The 23,379-nt window shown below is 38.5% G+C and overlaps 1 protein-coding gene across 6 annotated transcripts in view; it reads left to right on the top strand.

The window, feature by feature from the left end:
- Nucleotides 1-23,379, top strand: part of FAM135B (family with sequence similarity 135 member B) — a 212,094-nt gene that overhangs the window by 63,760 nt on the left and 124,955 nt on the right. For all 6 annotated transcript variants that reach the window (XR_015808602.1, XM_088179686.1, XM_088179704.1 and 3 more), the window contains exon 2: nt 13,233-13,328. Coding sequence is in view for 5 of the 6 variants with exons in the window: in XM_088179686.1 (XP_088035812.1) it covers nt 13,252-13,328 (77 nt within the window). In the remaining variant the exon portion in view is untranslated. The remainder of the gene's footprint in view (nt 1-13,232; nt 13,329-23,379) is intronic.

Here is a 23,379-nt window from a genome sequence, read left to right as displayed (position 1 = left end):
TGGGCATAGAGCTTTGACAAAAAACCCCCAAAGAACAATGAAACAAGTGATAAAGTTAGCCCTTCTTTATTTTGTTTGTCAGGAATAACAGTCTGGCAACAAAATTAGGGAGGAAGTAGGAGTGGTGCTAAGAGGAAGAACTTCACTGCACTGTCATGGAGATGTGGTACCAGTCCAGCTTTGTCCTCACAAAGTCTCCAGATTTCTGTGCCTGATGGGGTTTCTTACATGAATGTCCACTTGAAATTTCTTCTACCAGCTACACCAGAAAACTGCAGTTCATGTTTGGTTTATGTGCAGCTGCAGTGTGCCATGGACATCCAGACTGTTCACAGTCACTGCCAGCAAAACACAACTTCAAAGGACATGGAGGTGACGTGGCAGGATGGTGGTACTGCTGCCTTTATAGAAAGCTCCCTGTCTGTGTTGCTCAAATTTGCTTGGCTAGAAATGCTTGGGCACACACAAACAGTATTTCAGGGGAAAAGCCCCAAACTGGATATCTTAGTTTTGTTAGAAACTCACCTTCCTCTTCAGACACTGTTTGTCTTAGAACTCAAGTACCTGTGTTAAAGACAACACCAAAGCTGACACTTAGATGCTGTGGAGAATCAGGAATTTTCAGCCATTAATGGGTTGCCAGTGCCCCCAGTACTCTAAAAGGAAATCCATCTCCATGTCCAACAACCTCAGAAGGTCACCATGACTTCTGCCAGCCTTTATGCATTTGAGGAGGGACCTTAGCTCCCTGAGATGGCTGAGCAGATCCTTTTAGCATGACAGGCACAGCTTGAGGGACAGATGTTTGCAGCTGGAATAAGAGTCATGGCCGTCAGGAAAGATACAGCCCTTCTGCCAGGCAAACTTTCTTGCTGCACAAAACCTTCTGGAGGAGTTTGCCAAGATGCTGAGCTGAATTTGAGAAAGAAATATGTTTCCTGTTGTTTTGATAGACTCTGCTGGCCTTGCTGTATTCAGCAGCTGTACCTCAGGCCCTGTTGTGTTGGTTTCATGTCTAGCAGTGGCACAGTTGGCCCTTTCTATTTTTGTCACAGATCAAGCAGTGCCATGACAAATAAGTCAGCCTTTTCCTCTGTTTGTAAACCACTTAATTTAGCTCTTGCTCTATAGGAAAACCTGATGCAGTTATTTATATCAACATGGCCCCAAGCACTTAAAACCAGTCAAAATTCTGATTATGGCTCTGCATATTTTATTGCCTGTACTTAAATCACGCTGCTCTAAAACATCACCTGTTCCTCCCTTATTGCATCCCAGTTTAATAGTTACTGCTTATCCAAAGAGCTGTTATGATGGAAAATGGTCTTCAGCTTCTTTACTTACTATCAATGGCCCTTGTAATAAATGTCTGCCTCAAAGTTTGTGTGCAATTTTTTAAATATTTTACAACTGATTACAGTAATAAAAAATTATTTTTAACTTTTTTTTTTTTTTTCTCTGAGCCTGAAAGTAAATTCATATTGTATTAATTTCAGTATTGCAAATATTGCCTCTTCCAGTAATACCAAGACCCTGGCTATGCCGATGCTGCTCTGACCACCTCTCTCTCTCAAGTTTTCTCACCAACATCCTTACCTTTTTAGAATCATAGCATTATACAATGACTTGCACTGGAAAGGACCTAAAAGATCATCTAGTCCCACCCCTGTGCCACAGGCCCCTAGGGACACCTTCCACTAGACCAGGTTGCTCCAAGCCCCATCCAACTCGGCCTTGAATAATCCCAGGGATATTTTCCCACCCTGTCCCAGCCTTTAAACATTTCTGGTGATGGTGATTGAACAACAACTGTTTGTCAAATTTCCAGGGCTCTGAATTCTGCTCCTGTTCAGTGTGTGAGGATACAACACCTCTTGTTGTGCTGTTCTCTTTTGGTCCAGCACTGCAAACACTCAGTTCAACCCTCCTTACAAACATCAATAGCTCCACTGACTCCACACGAAATATTAACATCTGCCAACAATTTCCTTTTTGGCAACTTCAGATAATTTTATTGAATATAACAGGCCACATTAAGAGCCTTTAACTTGCTCAAAACTTTTATCAAGAGAACAGGACAACAGAGAACCTGACTTGTTAAATATGCACATATTTTCTTAGATCAGCAGAGTTATCTCTTTTTTATAATATCTTATCTCTCTTATAAGATGTTTTTTGAAGTCTGAAAAGCCAAGAAACCTCACCTGTAATGTCCAGATTAATTCCTAGACCTTGTATGTCCAGACACTGCAAGAAGTAGAAGTGGTTTTGATCATTGTCTGATCAGAACATGATCCATGTGCATTAAGTAAGAAGATAATGGAGACTGTGGCCAATCTTATTTTTGGCATTTCCTAAGTGCTGAGCACCTTTCCATCCAGTGATAATCTGACTGTTGATTCCAGCTGAGTATCTACACATGTATCATAAAAGGCAAAGTGTCTTCTGACAAAGAAAGGAAAAAATATTGTATCATTAGGTTTTGAGGATTTGTTTTTTTTTTTTTTCTTTTTCCTTTGTAAGTACATATAAGAATCATAGAATCATTAAGGTTAGAAAAGACCTACAAGATCATTAAGTCCAACATAAGGTACAAATGTATATATAGAGATACACACATGCTACCTCTCTCACTCTTTCCATGAGTGATTCTGCACACACATTCCAAATCCTGTTTATATGTCGAATTTGGCTATGACTGATATTCATCTAACTAGATCTGGACTTGACCCATATGTATGCACCTTGAAAAGTTGCTTTCAGCTCCCTTGGAAGCCAGCAATGGTGACATGAATCCTGTTGAAGGTATTTTCTATATTCCTACTGATTACACTGAGACTCTAAACACCTCATACATATGAAGACATTTCTAGTTAGTGAGATGAATCTCATGGACAAGTGCCTGTACTTTAAATTTTTCACAAACAAGGATAATCAATGCAATTAATGTGAAGTATGTGCTCACTTAGAACGTCCTCAGAACATCTGAAGGAGACTATAACTTGTCCAAGAAACTCTGCAGTGAATTTGATCACACAAAATGCAAAATAAGCATTAAAGGTCTGACAAGGACAGCTGAGTTTACAGCACAGTTAGACAGTGCCATGAAATTTTTCATGACCAGAAATGGAAATGCAGTCAAAACAGTGCCAAGAAAACATATAACTCAGTAGACTTTCTCTGTCATAACTGTCACTAGTTTATTAGCTGTGACTGGTTTGTAGCATCAGGCTGATGTTCAAGTCTCTCTGTTTCCTATCTGGATTCTTTGGTGATGTCCCTATTGACATAACAGTTTCTGCTCCAAAGCAGAGAGCCCCTTTTTCCATGCATCAGGCAGCCCCACATCTCTTGCAAGAGGATGCATCTCATTCATCTTCTTCCCTCTCCTTTGCAGCCCTACAGAACCTGATGCAGGACTTTTTACAAGGATGATCTTGGTCAAGTTGCTGTAACATTCAGAATTCAGAAGACAGACAGAATTGACTTTTAGCTGTTGCTGAAATTTTGAATGTGGCCAAACATTCTGATAAATTCCCACATAATTAATATAGACCTATGTCCAAGCAGTTTTGACTTCAGTCAGGTATAGAGAAAACTTTAAAAACATAATTACAAAAAAATTATGGAGCTCTTCTGTGAGTACATGAAAATAAAATAAGGTCAGTCCCCTAAAGAGCTCTAATTTCCTGTATGAAACCAACAAAAGAGCCCAGACTGAGAAGAATATATTTCCCTTTACTGGGAAGAGCTCAGTCAAATGTGAGAACGATGGATAATTCTGTCTGAGTGTCCTAAATAAGCTTCAAATAACTTGATACCTTTTGATGCATTTTGGGTTTCTAAGACTGACAACAGGAATATCAGAAAAAAAGACTGAGGTGAACAGTGGGAATAAGACACAAAAACTGCTGGAGACTGAAGACGATGATGTTCTGAGTCTGAAATTCTGGCTCTCAGCTGTGCATAAAATATTAAAACATCTTTTTCTTTTGAAGGTCATAAATAAGGAAAATAAGTCAGAGAAGGAACAGGTAGAGAAGGCGTGAAGAAAAGAGGATTATGTAGCAGTGGGAAGCTAGTCCAGGAGAAAGTTTGTATTATCTCCTTTTGCCTTCTGTTTTGCTCTTCCTCCTCTTCTGTCTGAATTTCCCCTGCTGCTTCATTTTTTGCACAGTACCAACAGCAGGTTATTATTAACTGGTGTAAGCAGATAGTGATTTGTGCTGAGCTGAACTCAGCACTGGTGTCCTGACAGGCACGTGCTAACAGAGGACAAATCGAGGCTGCTCTTCATTCTACCTTGTTTTTTTTTTTTTTTTTTTTTTTTTTTTTTTTTTTTAATGCTCTGACCTAAATTTGCACAGCTGTGTTCACATTTAATCCTGTGTAATAGCTCAAAGGCTTTATATCTCATAAGAGCAGCCTACTGGCACCTGACATTTATTCTGGCCCTCTTCAGTTCTGCCCTAAAATCCTCTGGAACAACCTGGTATTTTTTGGTTTTTCTCTTAGTAGATTTATTCCTCTATCTAAATACCCTTGAAATGAGCAGTTTATGGAAGGTACAATCTACACTTGTTTCTCAGCCTTCTTGGACCTGGTGACCTGTGCAAAATCGTGTGTAGATTGGTCTCACAAACAGAATGTGAAAGGAATTGAAGTAAGTTGTTGACTTGTTTTCCTGAGTGATTTTCTTTGGATGCTTTAGTTATAGTCTGTTTTCACCCAATATGGTCCATATATTTGAAGCTGTTGATCTAGAGTGAAAGCTCTCAGCTGTTGGTTTCAAGTGGTTTAAATCTTAGCACTGGAGGTTGAATGGGCATCTACCGCCAGTGAACTGGGTACCACTGCTGCTTTTTGAAATCCAGTTGTAATAGAAAAAGACAAATCACACTGGAGTTTGTAAATGCAAAAAAATCCCCATAAAATAGCATGGCTCCTTTCTTATTTGCTCCACTCTGAATACTCTTTGGGCTATGAGTAATTTTTTAAAGGGTCATTTAATATTTGCATCTCTAACTCATTACATTTCAGTGGTAGCTAATCAACAAACCTTAGAAAAAGTGATTCATGGTGTTGCACTCTGTGAACATATGTCTAATGCATCTGACAAAATTTTGAATATTGATTTTCCTGAGAATATTAAGCAGTAAACTTTTTTTGTAATATTGGAAGATTATTTTCAGGGCTTGCATCCAAACTGAGTTAGCACTTTAGAGTATAAAAACTGAATTAGTCTTTATAATATTAAACCAGGCTAAATGCTTATGCACTGGATACAAAACATCTTTCAAAGATATGACCGAGCAAGATTATGTGCCTTGTATTTGTTTTTACCTGTATAACAAATCTTTACTTTGGTTTCAATACTGAAGAAAATATGCAAAGGATTACAGCAGACTGGAAACCTAAAAACCTTATCAAAAGAGCTCCAAGGGATTATCTGTGATGTTATCTCATTCTGTAAACTATGCAAGGTAATGTTAGGCGGTGTAAAGATTGGAGACCTTACAAAGCAATCCCTGACACTTCCATGACAAAGAGAGTATTAGAAAGTTTCTCATGGTGGAAAATAACTTGATTTCCAGGGAAGACTTGAGACTGAAATCTTGACTGTAATACACAGGAGAACAAACAGAAAATCACAAAAACGCCTTGACTCAAAAGTCTAACAAGACTAACAAGTCATTGGGCTGAGTTTTACATCATAAAATCACAGAATCATTTAGGCTGGAAAACACTTTGAAGATCATTGAGTCCAACTGTGTATGTACAAAGTCTCCTGTGCTGGTTTTAGCTGGGAGAGAGTTAATTTTCTTCACAGTGGATGTATGGGGCTGTGTTGGATTTCTGCTGGAAACAGTCATGGTAACACAGGGATATTTTCATTACTGCAGAGCAGACCTTACACAGAGTAAAGAACTCTTCTGCCTTTTACACCACCCCACAGTGAGGAGCTGGGAGGGGACACAGACAGGACAGCTGACCCCAGCTGACTAGAGGGATATTCCAGATTATATTCCATCCTCCTCAGCAGATAAACTAGGGGAAAAGATGTCCTGAGGCTGCTGCTCAGGGGCTGGCTGGACACTGGTCAATTGGTGGTGGGCAATTGTTTTTCATTTGCATAATTTTTAATTCTTGGGTTTTATTTCACTCTTTTTTTTTTTTTTTTTTTTTAAATAATTTTCTTTTTCAATATTCTTATTATTAATGTTTTTTTACTAATATTATATTTAAATTATTAAAGCATTCTTGTCACAACCCACAAGTTTCCTCACTTTTACCCTTCCATGTCTCTTCCCCACATCCTTCTGGGGCTAAGTGAATGAATTGTGTGTTTCTTAGTTGCCAGCTGGGGTTAAATTGCAACACTTTTTTTTAGCACCTTTGGAGCTCTAAGATTTTGAGATGATAGATTGATAAGAGCATATTAGAAATGATTCATATGTTAACATTTGTGGATTGCAATATTGGTTAATCTGTTCTTGATATCAGTTTCCGTGATCTGTGCCATGCTCTTTTTTTTCTTTTTTCCCAGCTCTCCTTTTAAAGATTGGTGTTGGCTTTGCAATTTGCTGTGCTCTGCAGTGATTAGTGATGTTTTGCCTGGGAGGTTTGTTACTAAAACACTGATCTTGAGTCTAATCTGGTATTTGGACTCTGACCTGAAGGCATGATTGTACTTCTGGTACCCTCTTATGGAGACAATTAATAAGGAGTCCCAGTCTTTGGCAGGAACAGTCTTTATCCAGTTTTCCTCAAGGAAAGACTTGCAAAGTCTCAAAGGAAATGGGAACACATGGAGAGAGATATCCAGGATGTGAGGAAATGAGCTGTGTTGGAGGTGATCTATAATGACCTGACATCCAGGTACGAGGATGAAATCTGGTGCACACAGTCCACGTGGTGAAATTTTTCACAAGATGCACTGACATCATACACCCACAGCCAGGTGACAATGAGCTGGACAGACCAACTATTGATGAACAGGCCAGACCACAATGAGAATGTGGCAATTGAGATTCCTTGGTGTGGAACAGTTTGCTTTCACATAGAGGCCTATCCAGTACACGTGGAATTGACTATTCCAAAGGTGAAAACATAATCCTACCATTTGTTGTGGATTGATACAGACTGCACTGGAACAAGGTGTATGTTCCTAACCCCTGCAGTGCATTGGTTACATCATTTTGTGGGGCAACAGAGCAGGAGAAAGTGTTTGAGAAGAGAAGAATAATCCAGATTATTTTGAAAGCCATTTCTGCTATTAAACAAAGTATGGTAAATGAACCTGCACAGGAAATTCAAATTTTAGGACTAAAAGAGCAAGGTAGATGTTTTCATATCTCAAGGGGTGTGTTCAATAAAATAACAACTAAAAAAACAGAAGCATAAGATTTCTTAGGTGTCATGTTTTTTTGGAGAATGCATGTTCCAGGTTATAGTCTGATCTATATTAGTTATAATCTCCCTCTCTATTTTCTAAGAAGAAAAATTTTAAAAGGTGTGCTGAGCAGCAGCAAACATTTGAACAAACTAAATGGGTGATAATTTTGGCCAGTCCATACACGATAAGATGTAAAAAATGTGCTTTATAACCCAGACAGGGCTAATGGCTCCATCTCGAATATTTGGCCAAAAGAGCCTGAGAGACTCTGGGTTGCCTCTAAGGTGTAGAAATGGGATTATGGGGGTTCTAAAGCCTGTGACACTCCAACTGAGAAGAAATATTAGCAGCATATGAAGGAATTTGAGCCCCTTCAGAGGTAGTTGGTACTGAAGCACAGGTGAATTTTGCATTTTGCTTTTCTGGGGTCAGCTGGGTATTCAAAGGGGGGTCCCCTCCAGGCATCATGCAACTGTAAGTGATTGCCCTGGTAATGCAATGGGCTCAGACTGGAAATCCTGAGTGCCTGGGAAATGTGGACATGATCATGGACTGGCCAGAGGGCACATGTTCTTGTACCTAGGACTTGTGACACTGATGGGCAGGTGGATCAGGCTGCTAGAACTGAAGTGTCTCTGGTGGATCTGGATTTGGAACATATGGGTGAGCTGTTTATAGCTCAATGAGCCTATGACACGTCAGGACACTAAGGAAGAGAGGTAAAATACAAGTGGGATTGTGATCAAGTGGTAGCCTTGGCTACTGATGGCATTGACTAGCCTTGTCACTTTTTGTATCTTTAGTGTTGTACTTAGATTGGCTCCTTTTAAAGTGTAAAGGAAATATCTTACTGCCACTCAAAATCTTAGAAGTACTGGGTTGATTTATTTTTACAAAACGAGGTGTTAACTTTTAAAAGCACCTTGAAGGTGAAGACCTCACCTCTCTGATTTTGCTGATGTGCTGGCAGGAAAAGCTGACAAGTTCTGTAAAGGGGAGAACAACTAATGACAACGTTGCAGTGAAAAGACTTACTGACATTTGTGACTGCTTTGTCTCAGGAAATTAATGTGTGCTCAGGCAAGGCTATTGAGATGCAATCACTGTCCTGAGAACTGGGATCCAGTTCAGCTGCATGAAAGTGAGCAATTAAAAAGGAAAACAACAATGAAAAAGAGATTTGGTCTAATGAGTTTGCTTCTTCTAATCCTTTCATCTCAGAGCATATGTGTGTGTTTACTGCCCTCCTTGTATTGTGCTCCTCTTGTTTTTCTTACTCAGAAGTACAGTGGGTGAAGGCATTAGAGATAATAAAGTTATCTCACTGTGACTTCACTTAATCAAGGAATTCCTAATAAATAAATGGATACAAATGCCTAGCTTGAAACAAGTGCCAACTTCTGAAAAAAATCACAATAAAATAAAAGATGCTTTAAAACCAGTAAGGACAGTGGTGATATCCTACAGATAGTATGTGCTGTGATTCTTGAGAAGTAGCTGTATTCTCTCAAATGAATGCTTCTAGGTTCATCAGTCATTGGCCTTGGTCACATGGCATTTCTTTTCTTCTTGGTATATTTTTCCTTTTTCCCCCCTTTTTTAAAACCAGCTTCTGTAATGGAGATATTTAAGAATGAAAAAAAGAGTGCAGTTTACGTTTAAAAAATATGATATGTTTTTTCCTTGGATGTAATTGTGCAAATGCTAGAGGGTTTATGTAGTGTCCTTCTATCCAATGTGCCCTCTCCCCATCTCACTTTCCTTAGCTCCCTTTGTTTGGGGTGACAGTGATTGCTGTTTGTGGAGAACTGTCAGATTCATTTTTATCTTCAAGGTCTTTAACAGTGATGTGTGTGGTACATAATCAACTAATCACTTCCTGGCAGAGGGCTTGGTCAGTTGACTGGATCCCTAAAATGCCGTTGAGTACAAATACTGCAAATTAAAAAGGTTGCATTTAGCCAGTATCATTTCTTGAACAGTCTCCAATGCAGAAGGTATTTCCACTGACAGCAATGGGGATGTGGGGAGTAAAATTCAGCCTTCCTTTAAAAATGCAAGAGAGACAGTCTCCAGTCTTTAAACATATAGATTTTCATAGGCTTTATTTGTATAAAGGATTCTGAATTTCAGTTGGTGTTTCCTTGCTCTAAATAAAGTGACAATTGAAATTGACTGTCCCTTGGTAGGACACCAACCCAGCTGGAAGGACAAATTGTCAAACTGGTGACCTGACTGGTGCCACTGGTGCGTGTAGGACAGCACAGCCCAGGCAGTGACAATGGCAGTGCCTCTGAAACAACCCAGTGCTTTGGAGTGACCACAGGCACTGCTTTTACAGCAGCAAATGGCCAAAACACTTCCATGTTGCTTTATTAACTTTGCATTGATATTTATTAGTGTTGTCTTAAGGTCTCTTTTGAAAAATGCAAGGAGCTTGATATAGAAACAGATATTTCAGAAATACAAATATACTAAAGCCTTCCCACATATGACCTCTATATTTTTCTTTAAGCTGCTTATTAGATAACTGATGATACTTCAATACTGGCAGCATTCCCTATTGTGTTTACAATGGTGATGTCATGGCAACCTTTAGTATTATTTTTACCAACTACTGCTCTATTTATAACCCAAGGTTGTCCCACACAAGGTGATCAGAGGTCTTTCATGAGCCCTTGACTTTGGAGGGTTATGATAAGGTTCTTTTAAGCAGGCACCTGATACAAAAATTAAAAATTAGTGCATCATTTTAATGACTTAATATTTTCTTGGTCCAGTGGTGCCTGGAGCTATTTTGTAAAGTTTCATAGTTTATTGCATTGAAGAGTTATACCCATGTGTTTAAGCAGGATTCTTTGAACCCTGCTAAGTGCCATGAAAATAAGGAGCACCAGAGGCCCCTTTTAGTACTTGTGAGGTGCTCCCTGAAGTACCAGGCTCCAGTGCTGGGGTGTAGATCTGGGTGATCTGATCTTCTGGTGTGCTGGTGGGGTGGATGGAAGTTCAAACTGGTGTAGCAGGTGTTTACACCTTAATTCTGATGATCAGTGAGGGAAATAAAGTTACAGAAGCAGGTTTTTCTTTCTTTTTTTTTTTTTTGTTTTGTTTTGTTTTGTTTTGTTTTTTGGTTTGGTTTTTTGTTTTTATTTTTGTTTGTTTGTTTGTTTTGTTTTAGGATAACTTCTGTATTTGTTTTGAAGAGATAGAAAGCTTGAAAAATATAGTGCAAATACAGAGAAGACCTATGTGCGTATTTCCATGTATTAATTTTTTCCTATAATTTGATTAATTTTAACTTCACATCATCATTTCTGTCTTTGACAATACTCGTACTGGGCTGAACTGGCTGGCCATCCATTTACATGTCTCCTCTTTAAATTGATGTCTTCAAAAGCATGGAGTTTCCTTTGATCCTATGCTTTTGGTCTAGGGAAATATACCTCAGCCCAACATGCAGATATATTGCCAAAGGCAATTATTTTAATTAGCACTCTCCTTAAGACTAAATACCTTGTCAGAGTATTGCTTTGTGGTTCGCATGGTTTCCTACTAGCTTCTCACAAAGTCTGCTTTTTGACTCAGGCCAGACTATCTCACACACAGACACTCACACATAACCAGGTGGATGTGTCATATTCATGACTTAAAAACAGTGTACAACTTCTTAATTTGTGCCAAAAAGCAAAAGGACATATATTAGTTTCATTCCTGTTGAAATGGGGACAAAGGAAACAAAAAAAATATTTGTTTTCTTCCCCTGTACTCAGCACTGCCTAGGCTGTAGCTTGAGTGCTGTGTCCAGTTCTGGACCCCTCAGTCCAGGAAGGATGTTGGGATGCTGGAGCAGGTCCACAGAAGGGCAACAAGGCTGGTGAGGGGTCTGGAACACGAGCCCTAGGAGAAGCATCTGAGGGAGCTGGGGGTGTTTAGCCTGGAGAAGAGGAGGCTCAGGGATGTGACTTCATCACTCTACAGCTCCCTGACACGAGGGTGCAGCAGGCTGGGCTCAGTCTCTGCTGCCAGGCAGCAGCAACAGGACAAGAGGACACAGTCTTGAGCTGCACCAGGGGAGGTTTAGGCTGGATTTTAGGAAGAAAGAGTGATTGGGCATTGGAATGGGCTGCCCAGGGAGGTGGTCAGTGTCCCTGGAGGTGTTTGAGCAAAGACTGGATGTGGCACTCAGGGCCTTGGTTGGCAAGGTGGTGTTAGGTTATAGATTGGACTCGATGATCTCAAGGGTCTTTTCCAACCTAGTTTAGTCTGTGATTCTCTGACAAGTAATAGAGTTTGAATATACCTTCAGCACACCCAAATCATGGAGTGACACAAGATAATGTGGAGTTCTTTACCTCGGAGGCATATCAGATGTGTAGTTTAGCAATTCTCTTTGTCTTTCTCACAGTTATAGACATATATTACATGTATTTTATATCACATTATTGTCATTCCAAAGTTTGAGGATGGTGAATGAAAAATTAATAACCTTTTAACTCCGGAATGAGATCTCTTTGAAAAACTGTAGTGCTTGAGATGATAGCCAGAAAAAAAACCTTAGTTTAAAATAATCAGTGTAATAAGCCAGTCAGTTGGAAAATTACTAATCAGGAGCAAGCCTTGAGAAAGCTAAAGCCTAATGCTTACCTGAGGACTTCATGTATCAAAATCTTCTTCACTCCTGCTTCATTAATGGACATGGTCAAATCTATGAGAGCCATGAAAATTATTGATTAGCATCTCTGGAGAAATTTTTCACTTTGCATCTCAGCTATCCCTTTAAAGCCCTACATGTCTCAGAAAGGGGGATTGTTAAGAATCCTGACATGGGTCTTCCTCAGAGACTGCATTTGGCTGCTATCAAACAAACACTGAAATGTTGCTTATAAATGTGTTAATGAAAAAAAATTAATCTTTATCCTCTCATTGATCCTACATAAAATTTCCAGGCAGCTTGGGAGATTGCCAGAAGTTCACTTTGCGGGGGTGGAGTGGGGGAGAAGGAAGGAAGGGCAAAAAATAATTGGAAAGCTGCAGAAGTCCTTGGCTTGCCTCTCCTATAATTAGGGAAACGTTAAAGATCTACATTAAATAGAGCTGGTTTGGATACTTACTTCCTTGAGTGAGGCATGACCTCCTGAGGTCCCTTCCTACCTGAATTATTCTATGATTCAATAAGCACATGAGATGTACTATGTAAATGGCTGTAATGCTTCAAAATCTTGATCTGACTGTTGTGGCCTATTAGGTGTCATGACTGTCATCATTTTCTTTAAAGTAATATCTTCTATTCATTAATATTTAAATAATTCATATTCCCTCAGAAGCTTCCCTTCTGGGACTTTATTTAAGTCATAGTAGGGGTCAAAAGCAAGAGAAATCTGAATTCTGCTCTCATCTGTCTAGGGTTCTTGTCTTTTTGGCCTGTGCTTTTACAGAAATGAGCTGTGCTGACCCTGGAAATCTGCCACTTCATAAAATGAGAAGGGAAAAAAATAATCAATTTCCCATACAAGAGCAGCAAGAGAGTTAATTAAAATTTGCTTTGACATTCTTGCACATAATATGTTATTTACTTTTTGCTTCTTATACTTTTCATAATATTATCATTCTGCTCTCAGGCTTAATTAGACTTCTTACCTCTCTTAATTACTGCTTTGATCTGGCTTTTAGTGAGTTTTCCTGAAGATGGAGCCAAATGATGGCATTGTAAGATATCAGTGAATTTCAAGCTTTGCATGGACCCCAAAATGCCGGCTAAAATGAAATCATACATTCATAAATTTGTTAAGTAAAATACTTCAAATGTTTACAATGTCTTTATATATGTGTTATTTAGGTGATGACCTGAAAAAACCATGTCTGAGGTTCAGGGAACAGTCGAGTTTTCTGTGGAGCTACACAAATTCCATAATGTGGATCTCTTCCAGAGGGGGTGAGTTGATGTTTCCATTAATTTGCAGCTGACAACAGAGGAGCAGCTTACAGAAAAGAGTTAAATTGCAAAACAGGTTCTTTTCTGCCAAGTGCAGTTATATTTCATGCAATCTCCAGGGCAGAGAAGGATGTCATTGGGCTTTCATTGCTGTCAAGGAAGATCAATGTACATTACTTTCAGTATAAACTCAGACTGACTGACTTGGTTTTGCAATACAGCATTGTAATGTTCCAAATTATTTTAAGACCTTGTTCAGATATAAGTACAATAGCTGTTTTAAATACTTCTGGCCTGGTTTTGAGTCTCCATGGTAAACAATAGCTGCATTGAATTATAATGCAAACAATTTCATTTTAGGGCCATATATCTAATGACCATATTATTTTAATGAAATTTAGCTGAATCCCACCATTTCAGAAGGGAAAATGAATACTCATATTTGTCTAAAGCTCTGCTTCTGGTGCCCACACTGATTTTTCAGATCCCCTAAAATTAGAAGAACATGTACAGCTCTGGTCTAGTTAAACTTTTGCCTCTATTATTTTTTCACCACTCTTTCTAGTAGTTTTTTAACAACCTGATGGCTGTGGAGAAACCTGGCCAGGTGTGAGTTGTTGCTCAGCTTAAATAATGCACCCCACAGGTGTTCTTCAGAGAAGAAAAATTATACAAAGAAACACTTTTTGGGGAGACCAGGACTGTCAGGTCAAAAGAATGTACTTCATGGAAAACAGTGGGTCTAGAGGAATATTATTTTCTTTCACATTCCAAAACTGATGTTTACAGAACACTACATGTTCTCTTTCAAGTCTTAGCTTGGCACAGAAGTGTTTCACAGCTGATTTGTCCATCTCAAGCATCATTTCCCTTATGAAAATCAGGGAATTGTTTCAGCTATTGGGATGGATTAGGTAGAGCTGTTTCCACCAGTATAGAGGCATTTTGTTATTTGATTTCCTTTGATGAACTGTGTGGGAAAAATGCTGGGAACTTGAATGAAGGAAACACAGCTTTATTTGGTTTTAACAGCTGGCATCTGTCATTCTGTTGCTCTCTCCAAGAGAATATCCACCAACTTTATGTTAGAGAGTGTTCTGACTATATCAAATACTGGTGTCAAACTGAAAAAGAAAGCCTCTATGCTTCAGCTGTTTGGTTTATTCAAGTTATTAAAAAAAATCTCATGTGCATTCTGATTCTTATGAGAACAGAAGACAGCCCTTACTATAGATTCTTTTTTTCCCCCCTTGGTTTATGGTGATCACTGTAACATCTTTGATCTTCTTCACAGCTGAAAATCCACTCCCATCCGTGGGCTATGTGATTTTTTTCAGCTTAGACAATAAGATGTTCAGAGGTTAGCCAGGAATCTTTCCATGTTCCAGTGTGATGACCTGCTTGTTTTTTTCTTGTATTAGTCTGATTTTGCATTCGATCATTTCTGTGAAATTCTTTCCTTGGCTTTGACAGTCAGATCAAATCTCTGGTGTGGGGGTAAGCTTAGCACTAACACAGATAATATATTCAGTTGTCACACTAATGAGTTCCTAATTACCTTTGGTTTTTTCCCCACTGGTACTTACCTTGTTTTACTGATTGATATTCCAAACACATGATACTATAGGTTATACTGCATCAATTTGTTTGCAGTAATTTTTCTTTCTATGTATCCCACACAATATTACATTTGCTTTCCTTCCATCATTTTAACCTTTACATATCCAGCAAAATCCTTGTGTCTCATATTTGCTGGTCACCATCCTCTGGCTGACTTCATCTGCTCATCAGGCCCTTTCACTGTAGCATGAACGTGTAAAAAGAAACAGTAGATGAGCTTGCCAAATTTCATTTTAACTTGGGCACACTTTTAATTTTGACATTTTTATACTGACATTGTTGATATTGACTATAGACATCTGAGATATCTTGTGGTCTCCACAGATGAAAGTGTGGTAAAATTAAGAACGATGTCTATTTTCTATTTAACTAACATTTTTCTTCTCTGAGTGACTTGTAAGTTGAATCAATATCATTCTGTCCTGATGAAGGTCAGAAAGGTGATTTATGAAGTGTTGTCTATCAGAAAAGCAGAGAAATTGAAATTCATCTTAATTTCTGTGGGAATCCAACATGCTGTGGTTTTTTTAACCTCAAAAGCATGAACAAAAATGAAGAGAATTAATAATAATTTATATCATCTACTTTTCCTCCTAATATTTTGGTACAAAAACAAAATTAACAAAAACGTAACAAAACAAATGCCCACAAATACAGAATAGTCCTGCTCCTGTGAGCCTAACTGACAAGGCTGAAATTTCTGGTTTGGAACTTGGCAGCTGCAGAGAGAAGGGCAATACTTCCCAAAACACTTAGTCTTGGCAAGCTGTCCTGAAGGCATTGTCCTTTGGGAGAATGTGGCTGTGCCAACCACGAGTCTTTTCAAGAAGAGCACTCCATTCAAATAAAGGAATGAATAAATCAACATGATTTAGGAAGAATCAGCCCTTCTGGAACCATTAGGTGATAGTTAATCAAGCTTGATTAAGGACATGATCTGCTGTCCATAAGTCACAGAGTCAAAGTGCTTTAAAGTGTTAGGCTGCCAGTAATGGCCCTGTTCTATTTTTGACCTTACTGGATGCTATTTTGAAATCTGTATGCATGCACAGCCAGTTGCCACCTCTACCTCCCCATGAGAAATGGAAGCTCCTTAAACTATTTTAATTACAACTTGTGGTATTTGAATCGTGTTTCTTTACCTGTATGAATAGTTATTATAGAAAAGTAAGGATTTTTTTTTTGGTGAATATTTGTCATGGTTTTATGTTTTTGGCAAATATATATCAGGAACAGTCAGTAAATTATGTGTTGCAGGTAGTTTGGTCAGTTACTGTTAAATATATCTTCTTCTGGAGCACAAATATAACCCTGTCAGTATTTATAGCCATCAAAGGTTAAATGTTGCACCCTGTAGGTGCTGCTACAGGGGAAGAAAACCTTTTTTTTTGGTCAAACCAAAGGATTTGCAATGTTGCTTGATGCCGGAGTTTTAAAGGTTGAGTAATAAGTAATGCAATTTCTGGAAGGAAAAACATTTTTGAGTTTTCCGTCTTTAATTTTTTCCATCATGTGCTGCTTAATAACTGGTGACATTTTCTCTAGTGAAATTAGCTAACTGATTCTTATTTTCCTTAATAGAGTAGGAAATAAAATTATCCCTGACTGCCAGAGATCAATTAATTGATTCGTCTGGTTCTGTCAGAAGCAATCCTTCTGCACCTTTTTTTCTTAAAGCTTTTCAAAATCTATTTGACTAGGGGGAAAAAAATGAACCCCACAACTACTGCATTCAGGGTGAGTAATATTTGGAGTTTGTGAGGAAATAGAGGGCACAAAGAAAGTGAAACAGTGACTGACTAGTGGTAGGATTCTGGCGATGATGTGTCATGAAACTAGGACCAAGGTAAGTCACTGGTTACTGATCACAGGGCTGAATCAACTGCTTATCTTCTCAATCCTCGAATTCCAGGCTGCAATTTGTGTCTGACACTTACGTTGGTGGTTTATGTGTGTGAGGAGTGGTGGTGATTAAAAATGGGTGGAAAAATGAAGTCCAGTTTCTTCTAAAAGGAATGCACCATCGCCTTGGAGGAAAGATCAGTGGTTTCAGAGCTTGCAAAACCCTACAGGGATCAGACCAGGGATCAATAGCACTCAGAACTGCTGGAAAGATCTTCTGACTTAATAGACTAAGCCTTTGTGTGTCAGAACATCCCTGTTAACTTCCAGATGGACAACTGGGGTTCAGTGTGCTTAGCCATGAAGTAATTTCTTTAGAGACAAAATGCAGCAGCTCCTTTTCCCAACAAACTGGGTTTCAGCAATCCATCAGTGCCTCTCTTGTCAGATGGGTACCTGAGAAATACCCATTGTGTTCAGAGGTTCAGGCCTTATTTCTCAGAGTCTTTGAGGGACACTGTCAGAATATATATATATAAAATATAGTTTCAAAGTGCAGGACAGAAGTAAATCTTGTTACTTTGTACACAAAAATATGCATTTCTTCAGACTTCTCACCTGTAATGAAATACAAATCACTTCTGGAGTGTAAATCTGTCATTTAAAAAATACTTATCTAGTGCATCTATGATGAATGAATTATCTTTATTATAAATAAAGAAAGAAAGAGGGGAAAAATTAAAGAAAGAGGGTTTCTAAGAATTGTAAAGTGATGGAAGTGATGCCTTTTTGGAATAATAAGTGCTGTCCCTTGGAACAGATGCATTGAAAGAACTGACTTTTTTGTTGCTGTGATGACATATTTTCTTAACTTTAAGGCAGCATTCCATATTGTAACAAAAAAAAAAACAAAACAAACAAACAAACAAACAAACAACAACAAAAAACAAAAAAAAAAAAAAAACAAACAAACAAAAAAAAAAACAAACAAAAAAAAAAACCCAAACAAACCGGAAGCATAAGAAGCGTAAAAAAGCATAAGAAGCATAAAATCCCTTAGGAGTCAGTCATGGTCATGCAGTGATAGCTGAGAACCTACTGAACTGACAAGATGGAGCTTAGTTTAGCACAAATCTAAAGCCATGAGAGTAGCTGAGTAACTGCAGCAGTGCAGGTGTGCATGAAGGGAAAGACCACAGTCCTGAAATGTAGCAAATGGCAACTTCATGAAAATCATGAATGATGGGTTATTGTCATGACAGCTGGTGAAGATAATTTTCTCATTTGGTTAATGAGTATAGCCATCTTTAATTTCTGAAGAGAGTTGGGAAGTCCTGTGCCACTGGTAGGGAGGAAACATTGAAAATAAATGGAGTGGAGCCTAAGAGGTGAGGCTGTTCTGCAGGTGAAGAGCAGCACCTCAGCAAACTCCATTGATAGGTAATTGATTAGTCAGTGGAGAGTAGGGTGCTCTCGTATCTGGAAATTACCTTTCTCCTTCAAATAAGCAATATTCTGGCTTACCTGACCCTAAATTCATTAGGTATTTGGTCACCTATAGACAGCTGAGTTAAAGGCCAACCACAACTTTCCTAAGAGGTTGTCTAACCAAGGCAATATCACAGAACTAGTACAAATTCAGAAATAAGGAGCCTGGATAGATACTACTCCAGCCTTGAGACAATGCTTTACATTCTAGTTTGTGATTGTTTTCCACACACTGTTCCCAGCAATCTTTAATACAGAGTGAAAACCAGGCATGTGCAGTGTCAGAGGGAAAATTCTGGACAGCACAGTAATTTGAAACAAACAAATGTTGGAGAGCTCAGAGATGTTGGAGAGCTCAGAGATGTTATAGCAATTTGAGAGCTTCTGAGAACTCCAAATGCTGTCTTGCCACTCCCCAGCCCATATGGTCCAGCTTCACCACTTGTTCTGCTCCCACTTGGCACCCATGTAACACAACATGAGTTGACTGAGTCATATGTTGAGAAAGAATGTGCTCAGTTTACTTCAGCAACCCTTCACACATGGGGAAGCAACTGTTTCTCTCTTGGTCATGAACACTAGAGTGATAACTAGTCATTAAAACAAATTACTTAAAAGTGCACACTGCACAACATTCAGCAAATTGGCTTCTATTCATGAGCACATCAGAGGAAAACAAAAAAAAGTATGTTCTAGTGAACCAATACATTCACTTCCTATCTCTCTTTCTGATCCTGGTGTTGTTAGACTAGTCTGGTTTTCTCCACCTGCAGAAAATAAACAACTGGGACTCAAAAAAGACATTTTGAAGAATTGGTAAATGCTGCAAAGCAATTTCTGATCCAGAGATAAAAGGTGGTGATACTTACAGAGAGAACAGTTTAGTATAGATACTCTGGCATCCAGGTGGGAAGCTTTGTACATACCAGGAAAATTCATAAATCAAAGGTAAGGATACAGACAGAGAAGGCATTCTGCTTGCTCCTGGAAGACAAACATTAAAATATATCATATAGACAGTGCTAGCCAAGAGGAATGTCATGCAAACAGATGGGATCCACTCTCCTAGGAAATAAAATGCAAGCTGTGATGTTAGATTAAAATCTCGGGCAAAAAAAAAAAAGAATAGAGTTAAAAAGAGAAGAAAAAAACAAAATGAAACTTTTGGGATTTAGCCAGCTTCTAATGCTCATCAGCTATTAACCTAGAAGACAGTTCATTCTATCATCTGTAACATTAAAAATTGACTATTATAAGATTTTCTTCAAAGCTCTTGATGTGTAATTTGGCACTGCCTTTCCCAATTCATAAAATAAAAAATATTTCTATATGCAGAGATCTTAAAGTATCATCCCCTAGAGTATCACAGAGTGGCTTTGATCCCTCTTACATTCTGTTAATCAAATGTATTAATCTAATGGACTAAATGTATGTCTTTGAGGTGAATTTCTGTTTGAACCAATAGATTTTATCCAAAAAGTAGCTGCTCTTTATTCATAGGTTTAGAAGCATGTGATTTTCATTGTTGCACTTGGATATAACTGTTTTACCCTCTATCTCCTTAATGAATTGATGACACAAGCCCCTTAAATTCTTAGAATCATTGTGTCATTAAGTGCAGCATTGAAAATTGAGCTCCTCCAGGATGGGACAGGCTTGTTGAGGAACAGGACACAGTGACATCAAGACTTAAGGCATGAAGCACTGCATGCAGCTGAACAGCAGACCCTAATTTTATTAGCAAAACACATTTCTCAGCTAAAATCACATATTAATGATAATCAAGTAAATCTGTTTTGTGCTGTAAGCTAATCAGCCAGGTGAATTACTGGCGACCATTGTCCTGGTGATAAATCACTAAAACAATGTTTATTCCACGGGCTGAAACTGAGTGCAGACAGAAGGTGCACAGTTTCTTCGTTGTGTCTATGCTGAGGATGACTGTGGTCATACTCATCCTAGAGTCAGGGATTCATTCATGCTGGAAGAAAACTTCTGTGGTCTTCAGTCCAATACCTGCTTAAAGCAGGAACTATTGAATTCAGACCAAGTTACACAAGTCCTTGTCCAGTCCCATCTTGAAACTTCCAAGGATAGAAATTCCCCAGACTCTGGATAACAAATTTCATAGCTTGGGTGATAATAAAAGGATTTTCCTTTTTCCCTAGCTACTCTCCCAAGAGCTTGTCCTGTATTTGAAGAGAAGATTTGCTGCTGGTGGTTGCTCCATGCTTTCCCTAGGGATATCCACAATGTGTGCCACAGAGCCATGCAATGGTTTGGGTTGGAAGGGACCTTAAAGACCACCTAGTTCCAACCCAGCTATGTAACAATGTGATCCAAATACAGGTAACTTCAGCTGCCTCTACGAGTTGTTGTTTGCAGAGTGCTTTGGAGAGGAAAAGTGCCAGAAGAGCTAAAACCACCACAATCACCCTCACATGAAAACTTGAATAATAAATTCTCATTCTCTAAAAAATTGCATGCAAGGAGCACAGTGGGTTTTTTGAAGCATTTCATAATTATTTTATTAGCAGACCTTCTCATTCATTAATGTCTGGAACTCTCTCTTGTTTAGAATATTTGTCCTGACACGGTCTATGCCAATGCCATGTTTCTGGCTTGTTCTAGTTAAGATCAGTGCTTTAAAACTGTGTCACTTCACTTGTTCTTAAGTAATAAAATGTTGCAGCACATACACATAAATCCTTTCACAAGCCTGAGGGGTTAGGTTTCCTCCCACGACTTACACATACAGGGAGCTGAGAGATTCCCAGCAGCAGACATGGGTCCATCTGTAACTCTGAGTTAGGAGCTCTACTCAACATCTCAGGTATTGCTGTGTATAAATATAAATCATGCGAGGTGAGATCGAAGCTGCTGGCTGACATAATTCACTCAGAAAGTCACCAAAGCAGCAATGTAAATGTCACTTGAACTGGGGTGGTATTTGCTTTTCTCAGAGGAGATAGTATGTAGATATTAAGGGGCAAAGGTTTAATTTTGGGGCAGCCAAATGCAACATTCAGCCCAGTTTGAGGAGGGCTTTTTTGTTGGGTTTTTTTGGTGCTACATAAAGGCTTGCAAGGAACACACTTCCTTTCCACTCCTCTATCACTGATTAGCAACAATTAATTGTTTAATAAGTGAATGGAACCTGGATTTAGTATTTTTAAAATATATATTTTTAAACTGTTACATATTTAATTGTTTTGGGGTACAACCTGCCATGGTTTGTGTGAGCATTCAAAGATTAATTGTAAATAGTACAAGACTTTCTTGTCAAATTGCCTCGCTTCAGGAAATATGTTTTTAAAAGAAAGGGGAAGGAGGGGAAAAAACCACAGACATTACCAAAGACTCAACTACCAATTCTTTAGTTAAAACACATATATAAACATGCACATAAACACAGTAGATGACAATCTTTTGTTTTTTTTTTTTTACATCCCATCCTGTATGAGATTTTTGTATGATGCTCATCACTAACATCAGAGTAGCCCTCAGTAGTATTAGATGAAGAAAAAACCCCACACCAGTATTTTCCCTCGATGCACATTATTTTCAGAGAGGAGGCACTTCCTGATGTCCAGGAGATGTGGTTTAGCTCTATTTCCCTGCCCTGGATTTGAAGCAATCCTGTCCCTTGGCAATACTGTTCATACACTTCATTGCCCCTTTGTAAGGTGCATTTTAATGTAATGTTCCAAGCTGAAATACAGATTCTGAGTATTGCTATTTGTTGGAATGAGTAGTGAGTTTGGGAAATTACTTGAGGTGGGCTTGAATGACCTTTTAGCTCATCAACTATTATCTACAGGCATGAGAGTAGTAATAATGTCTCAGAAGATTGTTCTTTTAGGATACAATTACAAATGCTCAGATACTGTGATAGTAGAAAATATAATTGTGTATGGGAAAGGTCTGTTCTGACTTTCATTTATCAGATATCTTTGTATTCAGCTTAAAATATCCCAAAGTCTAATTTTCAGAATGGAAAACTGCATACAATCTCTTGATCAGATCCTTTTAAGATGGCTTATGCTGTCAACTCAAAATAATTACACTTTTTTTTTTTTTTTTTTTTTTTTGGACACGTAATCCTTTAGAGTTTCTTTGCTATATTAAGTGGTTTTGGAACTGTTTAATTCTATGGATGCAATTAAGCTATATGGTGTATATGCTTCAGAAAGGGTGCACTCAAGATGCAATAAAAAAACAGTTGTCTTTTGTCCTTGGATTAATGGAGTTCAGTATATTGTGTGTCTGGATGGGAAGATCTCTTTTAGCACTTTAATTACTTAATGTGCTTGCTGCAGCAAAAGTACATTAACAAACACAAATCAATTTCTCCCATCAATCCACGTCCACTTTGTTACAGTGGAACATTAATTCATTTGTGGGGATAACATCTGCCAATAAAAGGTATTACAAATAAAATGCAGCTGAAAAATGAACTGTTGTTCAGTAATCTCTTGTTCCTGTTTGGCTGTGCATGATAAATCTTTATAAGGATGTCTTGCAGCAAATGAGAAGTCAGTTTATGATGTGATTTTTTTTGACTGGTGTCTGCAACCAAACCTCACCACAAATACTGATAAAGCTGTGGATTTTTAATTTATTTTGTAATTTTTTTGTTGACCTGTTAAATCTCTTTGGTTTAGATATTTCCAGGACTCACATGTCCTCCTCAAAAGATAAACTCTGTGAAGCAGTGGAAAGAATTCAGTTGATGCAATAGACCCAGTAGAGCTTGAAGAAAGGCTGGGTGTGAAAGTTCTCAGAGAGAAACAGCCCTGGGTAGTTCGATCACTAAAACTTTGTAAAGAAAGAATGCTAAATCATAGAATAATTTGGGTTTGGGACCTTCAAGCTCATCTCATTTAAACTTCCCTGCCGTGGGTGGGGACACCTCACACTATCCCAGGTTGCTCCAAGCCCCATCCAGCCTGGCCTTGGACACTTCCATGGATCCATAGCTTCTCTGGGCAGCCTGTGCCAGGGCCTCATCATCACCATCTGAATTAAGAATTTCTTCTCAATACCTAATCGAAGCCTCTCCTCTTTAGTTTAAAATCCCATATCCTGTTACTATCTCCTG

This window comes from Sturnus vulgaris, chromosome 1 (genome assembly GCF_052056855.1).
Source record: "Sturnus vulgaris isolate bStuVul1 chromosome 1, bStuVul1.hap1, whole genome shotgun sequence".
Classification (NCBI taxonomy): domain Eukaryota; kingdom Metazoa; phylum Chordata; class Aves; order Passeriformes; family Sturnidae; genus Sturnus; species Sturnus vulgaris.
Note: the sequence above shows the minus strand (reverse complement) of the source record. Positions and strands in the feature narration are given on the sequence as shown.